We start from the raw sequence: 16,753 nt of genomic DNA, 5'->3' as shown, positions 1-16,753 counted from the left end.
ACTTGTTTTTTCAATGTTCATATATTTTTTTCCCAGAAACAAAATGACAAAATGAATGAGAGCTCTATTTTTAAGGAGGTAAGTTAATTTTTTTTTTTTTTTTTTTTTTTTGTTTACTTGGTTTAAATAATGTTAAGAGAAACATATGAGTGGAAGTTGAGTGGCAATGTCTTTTATTATACGGAAAATGTGTACATTTCGAGCTTGGTGCTTAAAAATGTGTCCCTTTTAATTGCATATTTATTTTATTTTTATTTTTACTATTATTTTTATTCCTTTTTTTTATTATTTTTATTTTATTTTTATTATTATTTTTATTTCATTTTTATTATTATTTTTATTTCATTTTTATTATTATATTTATTTCATTTTTATTTTATTTTTCCATTTTCGCAAAATTTTACTTAAGTGTGTGATAAAAATGTATAGGGAATTTTGGTCAAACGCTTAGACATTATTGGATATGCTTTGAAAACATATTGATACAATAAAATTCCAGTTTACACTTTAATTTCCCCACCACAACCAGTAGCAATGGGAAAATGCATAAGTTTATTTTTTCCCAAAAATGGCAAAATTAACAGACTTATCATATCTACATGTAGCAAGTGCTTTAACTTAATTCGCACACAACACAAGAAAATATAAACTAGTTTTTTATCATTTTTTTCAGAAAAGTATGCGATATAATTTAAAAAAAAAAAAAAAAAAAAAAAATGTGTAGCATGTAAAATGGCAAAAATAAAAACGTATGATATTTGTAAAACTCAAAAAAAAAAAACTTTCTAAATGCCTCATTCATAATATGGTACATTCAAGATAAGGAGTTTATTAAATTAAAATCTTAAAGTATTTTTCCTTATAAATAAAAGCATCATGTTAACTTGCAACTTTGTAAACGAATTTGGATTGGTGCTTTTTATCGTTATCTTATGATTTTTTCCCCTCTCCTTTGCCCCTATCGTTTTTCTGCGTTCGGTTATCATTCCCTAGCTTCCTTAATTTTGTTTTCCCCCATTCCATCTTAACATTTCCCCATCTCGTTCTCCTTTATATATATACATATTAACGCGCTAAAAGAACTGAATAACTTGTTTTCTCACGGAAAAAAATGATTAAGTGAATAAGAAAAAAACAAGAGATCGTTAGATGTAGCGATATGCATATTCCAATTTCAAATACAAATGATTCGCATAAATTCGGAATTAATAGGATAATTTGAATAATTGTAATTAAATAGAATTTTTTTTTTTTTTTTTTTTTTTTGACGGCATTAAATATATTCCCCCAACTGTTACTACTAGTACAAAATTTATACAATTTAATAGTGCCAAATTGCCAAAAGGCTTGCATTATTTAAGAGTATATATATTATATTTTTACGAAAATATGGGGGAATATGTAATAACAGGGAGGTTATATATATGCATGTTCATAAGTACTTGATGTAACCCTATTTTCCATTTCACACAACCGATCGCAAAGACGAAAAACCATTCATGTTATGGTTTTATGTATACAAATACATATGTATGCCTTTTTGTACCCCCTCGATTACTTGATGTTCCGTTTATTTTTGAATATATCCTTTTGCATGAATTTCGATATATTATTATGAATACTTTTCCACACATCACTGCCCATATCTGCCCATTTGTTTTAGTTTTTTTTGTTTTATAATATAAGCATTTGAATTGAAATTTTTTGACTTTTCCGTTTTCTTTGCATTTGCCTTTTTTTTTTTTTTTTTTTTTTTTTTCTGTGTTACTAAAATCATTTTTATAGTATTGAATAAATAATGCCTTATATGAGAATACAATTTACTTTCATTTCACAAGGAAAAAAAAGAGGTATGTAATATGCTTAATATTTTTTGAGTCTTCTGACATTTGCGTACATATCATCACGCCTTTGCTGTTTAACATATTTTTTCCCCCTACCCATATTTGTTCATAAAATAATTATGTTTACGTGCTTATACGTAAATATAATGAAGCTAAACAAAGGTGTAATAAGGACAAATAGGATATCGCGTCTTGAGGAACATTCTTTTTTTTTTTTTTTTTTTTTTTTTTTTTTTGTTGCATGCACAGAAGTATATGTGCAGTGTACTTATGTGGAGATATAAGACATAAGGTCGAAAAAGAAGCCGAATTTATATATCATCTTTCCCGTTCTTCGGATAATTTCACAATACACATAATTTCATTTGAAAAAAGTTTTGTAATCCCACTCAGAAAAAACATATATGTATTTATATGTGATTTACCGAATTTTAATGTCTTTTTTTTAATTAAAATTTCTTCTTCTTTTTTTTTTTTTTTTTTTTTTTGTGTGTGAAACTTTAAATGAAGATTTTTGTCTTAAATGAGTAGCTCAAATTATTTTAAGAATGAAACAAAAGATTTTAAAAAATCATATAACGAGTTGGGAGTGGATAGCTATGATAGTGATGTCATTGAAATTATAAGTTTAAATGATAATGAATCCAAATGCACCACGGTATCGGGTTTCAACAACCCTGGGAGGGTGCATTTGGGAAGTAATAATTACTGCACATCGATGGAGACAACTAGTGACAGTAAGTATACATTTCATGGGAGACAGTTGACAACTGGGTGTAATTTTTTTTTCTATCCCATTTTAAGCCGATTTTACTTCCGTTTCGAATAACCTTTTGTTATTGTGAACATTATGAGGAGTTGTCACTCTATGCACATTTCTCTGTTTTGGCAAGTCCATTTTATGTGTTCCTTTATATACATACTTCCATTACCTATTACACACACATTCCCGTTCCTTATCTGATATAGTCGAAATTATCGAGGATATAAACATGTATAACTACGAACAAATAAAATTGGCGAAGATGAAAGAATTGGAAGCATCAAATAAAAAAGGAGAATTGGTAAGAGATAAAGGTGTTTTTTTTGAATATTATTTAGGATGCATAGAAACAGATTCAATAATTTTGTCAAGCGAAATATGTGATGTGAAAAGTGATAAAGATATAGAAATAAGTTATGAGATAACACCTAAATCAACAAAAAGATCATATTCTCCTACGTACATGTTAAAAGTAAATAAAAATTATGTTATGTCTAATGATTACATCAAGATAATAGGAAGAAATATACCTACAAATAACAAAAAAATAAAAAAAAAAAAAATATTAACAAAAAAAGATAACAATTCACAATTATGTAATGAAGAGTATTCTGAATTTCATTTTGATTCAAATAAAATTTTATCAGCTGATAAAAAATTCATTGAATATGATAAATGCAAAAGTGAAGTTTTAAAAGACATTAACGAGGGTTATCCATGCATAAGAATTAAGCATCATAATAACCGAGACATTTCAAAAATTAAGAGTCTTTTATCGAAAACTTTATGTGTACTTTTAGTTTTGAATGCAATAAGGATAGAAATAAAATTAGAAAAAGTTTCCTTATGTGATTTAAAATTTGGGGGTAGCTTAAGAACATTTATTCATGTTATTTTATATCCCGATTCGTTTAAAATAGATTCACATAAATTTCATGAATATAACTCCTTAATAAAGTGCAGTGTTGATAACTTATTCAAAGAGTTAAGAATAACTCCTCTACGACTAGCGAAAAATGTCGACATGGATTCTTTTGATAGTACTCATATTAAAATAAATAAGGAAAGTTTATTATTATCGTCTAACAGCGTTCCTAAGAGTGACACATTTATGTATTCTAAGAAAGATAAGGGTTCAAATAGCAGCGGTGAAAATTCCTTTGGGTTCAGCACACCTTACAAAGCGCTAGGAATAGGCGCTACTTCGAGGAAGTCAGTCATAGGTATAAAATAAAATGAGGAAGTCAAAAAATGAAAAGCGAAAAATGAAAAGCAAAAAATGAAAAGCAAAAAATGAGGAAGTCAAAAAATGAAAAGCAAAAAATGAAAAGCAAAAAATGAAAAGCAAAAAATGAAAAGCAAAAAATGAAAAGCGAAAAATGAAAAGCAAAAAATGAAAAGCAAAAAATGAAAAGCAAAAAATGAAAAGCAAAAAATGAAAAGAATGTGCTAAAACGAAATCATTTTAATAGCACATATATGGATGTAAATTGTCCAATACATGGTGAATATTTGTGTGATAAATACACACAAGAGTAGAGTGCCCCTCCATCTATTTTGCATACCCCCCCCCCCCCCCCACTCGAGCAATCCCCCCCCCCATACGAGCAATCGTATGATTGTCTCTTGTTAGTAAGCACTACATATGCTTCTCTACCCACACTGCCTTTAGATCAGTCCAATCTAAGTATGTCTAGGGAGGACGAAGAAATTTTGGATTCCATGAGTGAAAATGAAATTGAGGAAAAAAATGAAGAAGCTACGAACTTAGTTTTTGTTGAAGAAAAATATCGAGGAGGATACTTGCTAGAAGAGTTTGATCAAATTCATCCGAACAAATTTTACTTTAAACCCAAGTTAAAAACGTACCAAGCGGAAGGAGTGTGGTGGATGTACACGAAAGAAAATCCCCCAGATTATTTTAAAAGTCAAAACAAAAAAAATGACAATATAAAAGAAATTGTAATTGATGAAGTTATTAAGGTTAACAGTTATTCTGACAATGAACAAAAGAATAAGATGCAAGTCATTTCCACATTAAATGAAAAAATCGCTCGAAATTTGCATCACACCGCTATTGTTACACCCATCGAGAAGGAGACTCACAGCGTGTCTGAATGTAAGATGGAGCAGGTTGATAGTGCCCCTCGGTGCAAGACGGAGCTAGTTGACAATACCTCACGATGCAAGACGGAGCAGGCTTATAGGGAGCCTCCACAAGGGCAAGGAAAACAGAATGATTATTCAATCATGCAAGAGAAGAACAAATCAGACTGCGAAAAAGAATCAAAAGTTGAAGAAGAAGGAGAAGAAGAAAATAATAACAGTGAGGAGGATGATGATGATATCAGAAACAAGCAACCCCTGAACCCTTTATGGGAGGAGCACGCATTTATCCCTAATATAAAAATATACGAAAAAAGCAAACTTGTGTGTGTATTGAAATATTTTTATGTAAACAAATTAACAGGATGCTTTTCACTCACGTATCCTCAGTATGTTCCCCCATTTAGAGGTGGGATTTTAGCAGATGAAATGGGATTAGGTAAAACAATTCAGAGTATTGGATTGATAGCACATGATATTTATCACAATAATTTACACATACAAAATAAGAATAATGAAAATAAGAATAATCTTACTTACTTGATAGAGAATACCATCAAAGGATTTAATTTCAAAAAAGGAGGGACCTTAATTATTGCTCCTTTGGCTTTGATATACCAATGGAAACAGGAAATAGAGAGACATACGAAAGAAGGATTTATGACATCATATATTTACTATGGAAGTTCTAAAGATGTAACTAGCGAAGAATTATCTAAATATTCTGTTGTTCTCACAACGTATTCTACTTTAGTTTCTGAATATAAGAACACATTAATTAAGAAAAGAAGTAGTATTGATGAAGATAACAACAAAAGTATGCACAATAATGCTGATACAGATAAAAGTGAGTGCATAGATAGAGATCACAAACTCACCAAAGAGATAAAAAAAAGAGAAGTTTCTAGAGGTAAGACAAAAGGTGAAAGAAAAAGCATTTTCCTTAAAAATGACCCACATAATGGAATTAATGAAGAAAAAAAAAAATTAAACAATTTTTTTATGAAAACTGTTTTGGGCACGAAAATGGAAATGATGAATAATTATGCACTAAAGAGTAATGAAGATAAGAAAAATATAAAAGAAGTGAAACCCCGAAAAGAATGTCCCTTATATAAAATAACATGGAGGAGAATAATAATAGATGAAGCACATGTGATTAAAAACAAAAATTCTATTCAATCTGTTGCTGTTTGGAAATTACGTGGAGAAAGAAATTGGTGTTTAACAGGAACACCTATACAGAATTCTATATTTGATATTTTTCCATTGCTGAGATTTTTAGGAATTAAGCCATATGGAACAATTGAATGGTGGAATAAAGAAATTGTAGATTATGTAAATAAAAATAAATTAAATTTAGCTTTGGATGTTGTAAGAAAAATATCATCCCCAATATTGTTAAGGAGAACAAAAAAATCAAGAACAAAAAATGGAGATTATATAATATCCCTTCCCCAAAAAAATATACATTTATTGAAACTGAAATTTTCAATGGAGGAGGAAGATTTCTATAGAGCTGTATTTTATAGAAGTAAAACAAAATTCGATACGTACATGCATGATGGAAATGTGTTAAGTCACTATTCTCACGTTTTACAATTATTGCTCAGGCTAAGGCAATGCTGTTCGCACCCTTTGCTTTTGTTTTCAAAGCCCTTTTTTGAAGAGTGGAATAAGGGAGACATAAATAACATTCAACAGAAGAAGGAAGACGTGTCGAATGATGTTCGAAATGTTGGTGAAATACGTACTGATAAATGTCATAGTGGATACAAAGGCAAAAAAAATTTCGCAAGCGTTAATGAAAGTGATCCGTGTGATAGTACTCATCTCATTATTACCCATGACAAGGATAACGGGGTGGAATCAGAAAATGGAGGGGAAAATCTAATATACAATTTTATGCTGGGTCAAACACATTCAAATAAACTGGAGGAAGATTATATCCAAATGATAGATTTGTTAAAAAGAGGGAATGCAATGCAATGTGTAATATGTTTAGAAGATGCTGTATTTCCACTAATTAGCAAATGTTTACATATTATTTGTAAAAAATGTGCTGATGATTATTTTCATTTAACTCAAATAGCTGATAAGAAATGCCCAGAGTGTGACCAATATATAAGTTTAAAATCATTAAAAACGCTACAAGAGAATAAATCCCCACTTGATGAATTGTTAAAAAAAATGAAAAAAGAAAATTTTGTTTATTCAACAAAATTAAAACAGCTATTTGATCATATACAAAATGATATGAAAAATGAATTACACATTGTTGTATTTTCACAGTGGATAGGTTTTCTTAAAATTATTGAAAAGTTATTGACGTTACATAACATCCCAAATAAAATATATGACGGTTCTTTAACATATGAAGAAAGAAAAACAACTCTTTTTTGGTTCAATGTACAAAAGGGAAAATTATACCAACCTGGAATTGGATTTACAAATACATCCACGAATGTACCTGTGGAAAATACTGCAGGGAAAGTACTATTATGTTCTTTGAAAGCGGGAGGTGTAGGTCTCAATTTAACCGTTTCATCAAAAGTGTACTTAATGGATTTGTGGTGGAATCCAGCCATAGAAGATCAGGCGTTCGAACGAGTACACAGAATAGGACAACTAAAAGATGTAAGCATTTACAAGTTTGTTTTAGAAAAAACTGTTGAAGAAAGAATTCTACAAATTCATCAAAGCAAACAGTATACAGCTAATCAAATCTTAGCACAGGAGGGAAATAAAATAAATACAGAAATGAAGTTTGCACAACAGAAATTGGGAATGGATGACTTCATCTTGATGTTCAAGGATTGGAACGCGGAGGAGTAAAAAAAATAAAAAAAAAAGTTGCAAGCACAGACAGACACAGACGAAAACTCAGATCCAGAATTTTTTTTTTTATTCCTCATAAGGACCGCTTAAAAAGACAAATGAATGCAAAATATATATACAACTGCCTATATTTTAGGTGTTTTATATATAAAGAGCCTCAAACGTTTAACTGTGTAGAAGAACAATTGCATACACACGCAGAACGTGAGAAAAAAAGGAAAGTTTTAAAGGGTGCCTATGGAGAAAGAGAATATATGTACTTGTGCAAATATGTACGTATATGAACTCCCCTCAATGAGCCCAATGCAGCTGCGCCCTTTGCATATTCGTATATATAATTATGACACCTGGCACATTATAAAATATATTTTTTTTTTAACAGCCTTATAATTCACCATCTCCTTTATCATATATTTACATGTGACACGGAAAATAATCTTTCTTAGAAGTTTCCCTACCGCCACTGCCATTTTTCCACGACGTTAATTGGTTATTACTAATGGTTATATTATTAATTCATTCTTATTTTACTGAAGAATAGTCTTTATTTTTTCGTTTTCGAAAAATAGCTAATTTCGCCTAATTGTGCGTTAACTTTTTTTTTTTTTTTTTTTTTTTTTTTGGCATAAATTATTCATTTAACAATCTGTGTGTATAATAAATTTTTTCATTTTTAAATTTTGATCCATTTTATGTCAAACTGATAATCTTTTTAAGTATTTTTATCATAACGCATATTTTATGTAACTTTATATTATCCAATTTTGTGTGCCTAACATTTCGTTAGTGCATATATGAAAGTCACTTAAAGAGGGAGATGAAAGAAGCTCTCACAAAAGATTATATATATGATGTACTGTTGTCGAACTTGTTTCAATTTCTTGGGAAAAATACGCAAGTGTGAAAATTAAGATTTGAAGAGAAAAAAAACAAATAAAAAAGATAAAAGAATAAATAAAAACGCAAGTATGAAATTTTGAGAAATGATGCTTACACGAGTAACAAATTATTTACATTCCTGAACATGCCAAACTGACAGTTCTACCGAGCAAAAATGTTAGGGAAATTTTTAATTGATGAAATTTGAAATGTGTTGGAATTACTTTAAGAGGAGAAATATATATTTAGTGTCCTTACGAATAAAGCAACACCTTTCTTTCCCCCCAACCCCAAGTATTTCTCTTGCTTGATTTCACTTCTGTAGTTTTTTTTTTTTTTTTTTTTTTGAGACTGTGTTGGAACATATATCTCACCCATCTCCTCTTTCGCTTATGTTTGTAATCCTTCTATATCACATAAATGTGCATCTTAACAAATGGAAATTCTCTGCTTAGCATAATTTTTTTCTTGGCTTACATACACTTAAGAGCACTTATATGTAAAGAGGGTAACGTCAAGACTATCATTCAGTTGAAAGGAGGCAATATTACAAATGGACGAAAAATCTTGAGACGTCCACAGCACTTTGTTAAATATAAAACATGTAATAAAAAGAGCATAAAAAAGATAAGAAATAAATTGTATGAATCGGACAAGGTGGATCGACCAGAAAGGAAATTAGAATGTTATGAATTAAATATAAGAAATGATAAGAAATTCGAAAAATATGCAAAGAAACCAGCAAGTCCTATGTCAAATTTATTTTATTTTTCTCCTTTCAAAAATATAATAAACAGTTTTGAACCTGTGGATATTGATGTAAAAAAGAAATTAAGGGAAGAAGGGTTTCAATATGAAAATGAAAAAAGTGAATCAAATATTTTCCCATCTTTGGATGAAATAATAAGAGATGGAGATCCATCAACTAACATGCATTTTTATAGAAGGAAAAAATTAAAAAGCATACTATATAGAGACCCAAATAAATTTGCTAATTCAAGAAAAATTATTGAAAATTATAACAAAAGGGTTCCACCAGAAAAACGGATCGATTATGACTCCTTTAAGTGCGATATTTTTTACGTGCACTCTGATGGAACAATAATGAATATAGAGGTAAGTGCAAATTTAGAGAAAATAAAAAAAAAAAAAAAAAAAAAAACGGTTGAAGTGTAAAAGACACGAACCCTTTACATCGAGAGAGGGTATTAGCTCAGGAATAAAAAGTATTTCCAAAGCATTTCTTTGTATAATTACATATTATACGTGTATACCAATTTGCATATATAATTATACTAAGACAAATATATTCCTTGCAAACTATGCTTCAAAAATTATTAGCACATGCATCCCTATCCACACGTCTAATTTTATACGCATTTACAATGGCCCGTGGTTGCAGGAGGAAAGACCCCCATACGACAAAAAACTAGAAGAAAGTGAACGAAACAAGGAACCTAGATTTGTCATAATGACACCGGTGAGATAAAAAAAAAAGAACTGCAATTATTTATGAATCCTTTTCCCCTATTATTTCCTTCCCTTCATGTAGCCCCCATTTTCTGTGCAATATCACATTAAGGGAATACGCATATATATGTTTATATATATATATATATATATATATAAACATATATATGTGTATATATTTTGCAATCGTATGAGCAGTGCATGATGCAATGTCCCATCATTTGATTAATCTTTTGCATGCAAATTTTTTCTTCCCTGCATTAAAAATTATTCGCAGCCAAGACACGCTAAGGAACATAACTTAAAGGTATAAACAAAAGCAACGGAAATGGAGTTGATCACGTTTTAAAATATTGCGACCATTTTGCCTTATTTTTTTTTATTTTTTCTACCAGTTAACCTTTGCTTCCCGACCTTTTCTTTTCCAGATTGGCGATAAATTCCCTGTTATTAACGAAAAACAAAAGAAGATATTGTTCGATAATCATTTTGCTAAACCCAAAAAAATTAGGGACCCATTAGTACTACCAGATGGACGAAAAATTCCATAAGAAGCAATGGCATGAGTACATCCACAATCGAACAATAGACATATTTGTTACAATTGTGTGTTTTTTCTGTGTGGCAGAATTGCAACAGGTTCTCTTGCTTACAATATATTTTGTATTTCTGGATAATTTTTTCTCGTCTTAAACCCTAAGTGAGACTACAAGAAGGAACTTTATTTTCAAATTTTTACAAAAAAAGCCAAAAAAAATAAAGTAAATAGTAAGATAGTAAAATAGTGTAATAAGGTAAATAGTAAAATAGTAAAACAGTATAATAAAATAAATAGTAAAATAAAATAATAACAATATCAATAAAATAAAATTTATAAAAACACTAAATTCCGAATAGAAGCTAAGGCGATGAACCCAAATCAAGGGAAAACGGGAGATGCACATCTTTACGTTTAGGTAAATGAAAAAAAAAAGCTCCATCATAAGAGACAAGGGGAGATATTTCACACATGTTAAGATGCTCCATAGGGTTAGGAATAATATTAAATTTCATGTTTTCAAGCCATGATTTATGTAACATACTTAATTTTGTATGTGCATTCAATATAGTATTTCCATTGTTATTATTTTTTATTGGATAAAATTCTTCATCTCTCGAAACTTCAAATGATAATATGTTTTTGGCATACTTGAAAATATCAAATATAAAATATTCGTAGCAATACACAGTAGAACTAGACATAGAACTTTTCTCATTTGGATATACACTAAAATCGTAGTATTCTTTTTTTCTCGAAATTTTGTGTAATTTCATATTATTATAAAGTTTATTCTTTACAATATGATGTAAGAAGTTTAGTGAAAATACATGGTGACAAATATTTCCATATTTAAAAACTTCTGGATTTTTTAAAATATATTTATTTAATTCTGTATATTCACATACAGAAAAATTATTATGTTCATCATGCGTTAGTTTTTTTTCATTCCCTTTTAAGCAAAAGATACCCACCGATCCTACTTCCTCCATTTTAACTGCCTTATTAGCAATATCACATTGAAAAAAGGAACAAAAACCGATTAATACTGGATCCGATATTTTATTTAACACATTATCAACACTTACAATTTGAACATATTTTATATTTTTTTGGATCATATCATCAATTATTTCATTTCTGTCTAGTGCACTAAAGAGAGCTCCATTACCACCTGGGAATGTCAACAATGTGTTCTGATTGGACAGGAGAATATTAAAATTAAAATCGGTGGAGTAATTATCACATTGTTTAAAAAAAATTATATTTTCCTTTTTTAATCCAAAAAATTTGTTCTCTTCTAAAAAATTAACAGTTTTTTCATGTGTGTAGCTCGATGTCATTATGTAAATGTAAATTGTTGTTTCTTTAACTTCTGTTATTGGGGTGGACGCGTGCAATAAATTTGGATTTGAGGAGCTTGCATAAGCCATGTTACCTTTTCGATTTACATTATCACAACTTCTAAACACATTGGGGAGATCATCATTACTGTAATTGCTGTTGCAACTTGTGATTCCTACCTCTGGGTAGTAACAGTTGAATTTATTTCTTATATTAGCATTGCTTCTAGCAGTGTCAATTGTCATAGAGAACTCTTCCAAAAATTTAATTTGCTCAAAATAAAACTGAAAAAATGTTTTATTATGTATAGGTGTGATTTCCAACAATCCCTTTGGCTTATCAATCCCAAGTCTCGATCCTAGACCACCAGCTAAAAACAAAACGGCAACTTCACTACGTTTAACAATTTCTAATCCTATATGTTTTAATTCGTTCATTAAATTTTTTTTTTTATAATTCTCAATAAATATGGCACCATTGGGTGGTTTCACATTGCACTCATGGATACTATTGATGTCAACAGTTGGAGGAGCTTCTACTACATATTCATCTTTCTCTCTTTCATTTAGTGTATTCTTTATTTCGCTCAATTTGTTTAAAAAAAATTCTAAATGGTTTATATTCAAATTGGTAAAACTCTCTTGGTTGCGTTGCTTCAAATATTCGTGCAGCAATAACTGGTTTTGTTCCGTAAGTAAATTCAAAATGCCATCCATCAGATAAGTGGAATGTCAATATGGAGGAAAAGTAGCATGAATGGTATATGACTATAGTCCTAGAGAATTAAAATATTTGCCCATGTCATACGACATACACGAACTAGCATATATATTCATATATCATTGTATGTATATATGTGCAATCTATTTACATTGTGTGTATTAAACTCATTTCTGCATATGCCCCTTTACAAATTTGTCGCGCAAGATCCAAGAGTGAAACTGTGACAAATATTAATTGCAGTTGTTTGCAGGAACAAGCAATTGGATACGTAAAAAAAAAAAAAAAAAAATCACGGTCCTTCCGTTACAAAATTGGGGAACCCAGAGTAGCATCCAAAATATAAACGTTGCAACTGAATTCTATAAAAAAATATTAATTCATGCCTTCCGTTGTTATTCATTATTACGTATATCAATTTTGAGAGATCTTTGTTTTTTTTTTTTTTTTTTCCCTTCAAGGTATGTATTTTCTTGTTCCTTTTCGTGTTTCTTTATTTCATCAAAATAAAGGAAGAGCAAAGGAAATGCGATTGACAGGTTTTAAATAGCATATATATATATTTATGTACGTGCATATATCTGTGTATACATGTATATATGAATAAAAAATAAAAACTTTGACAACGTTAAAAAAAAATTAAATAAAATGCTTTTCTAAAAAAAAATTAAATGTTCCTGGGTAATAAAAAAAAAAGTTCAAGGGGCATCGAAAAGTAGGGTGGAGGAAAAAAATGTATATAATATTTGTGTGTGTAGCCCATGTATGTCTGTATTATACATACAAGCATACGTACATGAATATATACATACATACATGCATACATACATGCATACATACATGCATGAGTACATAATGAGTATACAGAGCACATGTTTGCATCGATACGTACGTGCACGTACGTATAATTACATATCTTTAAGTGCATAGTCTTAAAAACGAAAAGGGGTTCATATAAAATAGTCGAGTGGGGTTACGAATTTACCAAGAAACGAGAAATTTGAAACATGACATACGAGAAAAATATCGTATGAAGTAGTGATGGGAGAAGAAAAGGAATTAAAAAAAAAAAAAAAAAAAAAAAAATTAATAGTCATGCATTATAGATAATTACGAGATGGTAAACTGATGAGGTATATTTAAAAAAAAAAAAAAAATCAAAATATATAAGGTATACGCGTAACATGTACATGTAAAACATACGTGTAACACATACATGCCATAATTTTATAGTAAAAATGAATGAAAATAAAATAAAAAAGTAAAAAAAAAAAAACAATAATAAATAAATAAAATTTCATCATTCCATGTTCATCCATCTATGTATCTAGTGTATACATATACACCTGTGCAATCTACGGTTTGCTAGCTGTAAAAATCAGACATTTCTTTTCTCAACAGCAAGGGGATATATTAAATATTCTCTACTATACTTATATGAGGCATTATCATCATTCGCCATTTCTTAAGTCGTTCCTTATGCTATGATATTTATTTGCCATCTGATGTATCAATAAGCACAACTGTGTGTGTGTGTGTGTGTTTGTATAGGTAAAAAAAAACATATGGAGTGATATGCGTGTCAAACAAAGTGTGTTATAATAACCAAGATATGGTATAACATACACACACAACCAACACTTTTTTTTATTTAATTCTTTTATGACATTCATATATTTGCAATTAGTACAGAATGCCCAAATCTGGGAACAAGTAGTGGTGGTCCTATTTGCCACTCATTCGTATCTGGTGAGAAAAAATGACATGAATTTAAAACATCTCCATTTTCACCACCTGTAATTATATAGGAATCAGATAATGTGGATGCACCAAAATTCATTTTTTTTTCTGGAACACCATTCAAAAATTGCCATCTTTTATTAAAAGGTTGATACTGTTCAACGGAGTCTAAAATGTTATGTTCATTATCAATACCTCCAACAACATATATTTGATTTAAATAATTAAAGGCAGCACCGGAGCTTCTTGCTTCTAGCAAAGCATAGGGAAACTGTTCCCATTTATTCATTTTTTCATCATATACCTCTATTGAATTTAATCTTTCTCCATTTGTTCCTCCAATAACATATATTTTACTATCAAAAGCTACACACATACATGAAGATCTTGGAGTATTAAGTGGTGCAACTTCGACCCATGCTTTCATCCTATGATCATAGGCTTCAACATTTGGTATAATAGATGAACCATCATAACCACCAATACAGTATATTCTTCCATTTGATGTAATTCCACAATTATTTCTTCTGGGTATATTTAAGTTACTAGAAACAAACCATGTGTCTCTTAAACGATCATACACCTCTGTTTCAAATAAAGCTTTATAATCATAATTATTTCCTCCAAATACATATAAAAAATTATTCAAAACGGCACTACCGAAATAGGCCTTCTTAGTTGACATAGGTGTACACATACGCCAACATTGCTGACTAATGTCTAATAATTCCATAGAATTTAAATACTCTACTCCATCAAAACCACCCATACAGAAAACTAATGGAAATGGTAAAAATTTGATGCCATAAAATTCTGCTTCTTTAAGTAATGCTTCACTTTCGCTTAAATCTTTAGGTATAGGAACTGTCAATGGATTTCTTAAAAAGTTTAATATGATTCTAAATAATTCACTATCTCGATCTAAAAATATTCTACCCTGCTTGTCTCTAGTCACATGATATCTTCCACTTAGTAATTTTTCTATAAAAGAATCCTTTTGCTGTGTTAAGGTGTGTCTAGATGTTTCAAAAACAGCACCTCCTACATTTATATCAATCATAGTTTCTGTTGCAATATTTGCATCAACAATTTTCTTTTTATCATTTTCAAAATTTTTATATTCTTGAAAATATTTTTCTTTTTCTAAATATAAAACTAGCTTTATTTTATCTATTTCTTGTAAAAATCTTAGCCTTTCTTCATCAAATCTTTTTCTGTGTTCTTCTTTTTCTTTCTTAATTTGTTTATATCCGTTTGATATGTCTATATCTAATTTTTTTCTTTCATCTTGTAGTTTCTGTTCTTCTATGGATTTTCTATTTTCAATTTCTTTGTACAATCTTATTCTTTCCATCTCTAATTCCTTTTTATCCTTAAATAGCTTATCCTTTTCTCTGATAAAATTCATTTGCGTTTTTTTTAACCAATTAATAAAGGTAATTCTTAGATCCCCTACCATGTTTTCAAAATCGCTTGAATCACTTAATTCCGTTTCGATTATTTTTTTTTCATATGTATTATTTATATTATTAGCATTGCTATATTTTTTTAGATTATTTATTGCATTATCTTCGTTCACATTTACAGGGGTTGTTGAATCCATAAATCCTTCCTTTTTGTTGTTATTTTTTACAGGAATATTATTACTACCAACATTATTTTCCATTAAATGCATGTCTTTATTCTTAGACATAAATATAGAATCACTTTTATTTAAAAGTTTATTTAAATACTTACTACTCAGGTGTTCTTTCGATAAACTGTTAAAATTTTTTGATAAATTACTGGATAAAAAATCTTTCTTGGAATCAAAGTTTGAGTCTAATACACTCAAATCTATAGATTCTAGCAAACTATCTTTCATATTTGCAAAACTACTATTATTTAAAATAAAACTATTGTTCTCTGCTTTCTCATTTTTATCGCTAGTCAAATTCATAAATGAGTTTGATTCATTATCGCTACTTCTTAAGCTTTTATCATCACTGTCGCTGTTGGCCCCTGATTCTCTTTCATATGTTATAGAAAAATTGGAAACACTATTTGATTTTATTTTTTCACCTTCCATTTTTTATTTTGTGTTACCATTTACATATGTGAAGATTCATTAGTAATTCTGTTAATGACATTAGATAAACTTATTTAAAACTCTGTTCATTACTATGTCTTTTTCTATTTCTTGGGATTGATTGACTTGGTCAATTACTTAAAAAAATTCACAAAAAGTATATGGGTTCATAAAATGGGTAAATATACAAATCGAAGAGGTTAAATAAAACTATGAACATTAATTTGTTAAGGGACACATTAATGATTATATACAAATAGGTTTTACAAATTGTTATATGAAAAAAAAAAAAAAAAAAAAAAAAAGGAGATATAAAACTCGTAACTTCTTTATTCTGAGAAGGGCAAGTAAAGTTTAATAATTCTTTTCCTTCTGATTAAGTAAGCGTATAGACGCGTATAGAAAAATACATAGAACACGTATGATTTATGAAAAATCAAAAA

The 16,753-nt window shown here is 29.2% G+C and overlaps 4 protein-coding genes across 4 annotated transcripts; 2 read left to right on the top strand and 2 right to left on the bottom strand.

Annotated features, from left to right (window-relative positions):
- Positions 1-2,367: 2,367 nt before the first annotated feature.
- On the top strand, positions 2,368-7,548 carry PGO_121330 (DNA repair protein RAD5; the record flags this gene model as incomplete). The annotated part of the gene is made up of 3 exons (XM_028688929.1): positions 2,368-2,581; positions 2,814-3,830; positions 4,280-7,548. 3 exons carry the CDS (start codon positions 2,368-2,370, stop codon positions 7,546-7,548), a joined length of 4,500 nt encoding a protein of 1,499 aa, XP_028544730.1.
- Positions 7,549-8,850: 1,302 nt separating this feature from the next.
- On the top strand, positions 8,851-10,451 carry PGO_121320 (hypothetical protein, conserved; the record flags this gene model as incomplete). Its single annotated transcript, XM_028688928.1, has 4 exons — positions 8,851-9,546; positions 9,833-9,910; positions 10,178-10,207; positions 10,329-10,451. The coding sequence occupies 4 exons, from the start codon at positions 8,851-8,853 to the stop codon at positions 10,449-10,451; spliced, it is 927 nt and encodes a 308-aa protein (XP_028544729.1).
- A 349-nt stretch (positions 10,452-10,800) lies between these two features.
- Positions 10,801-12,498, bottom strand: PGO_121310 (UDP-N-acteylglucosamine pyrophosphorylase 1; the record flags this gene model as incomplete). Its single annotated transcript, XM_028688927.1, has 1 exon — positions 10,801-12,498. The coding sequence occupies one exon, from the start codon at positions 12,496-12,498 to the stop codon at positions 10,801-10,803; it is 1,698 nt and encodes a 565-aa protein (XP_028544728.1).
- A 1,673-nt stretch (positions 12,499-14,171) lies between these two features.
- PGO_121300 (kelch protein K13) lies at positions 14,172-16,310 on the bottom strand (the record flags this gene model as incomplete). Its single annotated transcript, XM_028688926.1, has 1 exon — positions 14,172-16,310. The coding sequence occupies one exon, from the start codon at positions 16,308-16,310 to the stop codon at positions 14,172-14,174; it is 2,139 nt and encodes a 712-aa protein (XP_028544727.1).
- Between the last annotated feature and the right edge of the window lie 443 nt (positions 16,311-16,753).

The sequence above is a fragment of the Plasmodium gonderi genome (genome assembly GCF_002157705.1).
Source record: "Plasmodium gonderi DNA, contig: Chr12, whole genome shotgun sequence".
NCBI lineage: Eukaryota > Apicomplexa > Aconoidasida > Haemosporida > Plasmodiidae > Plasmodium > Plasmodium gonderi.
This window is presented reverse-complemented; position numbering and strand designations above follow the sequence as displayed.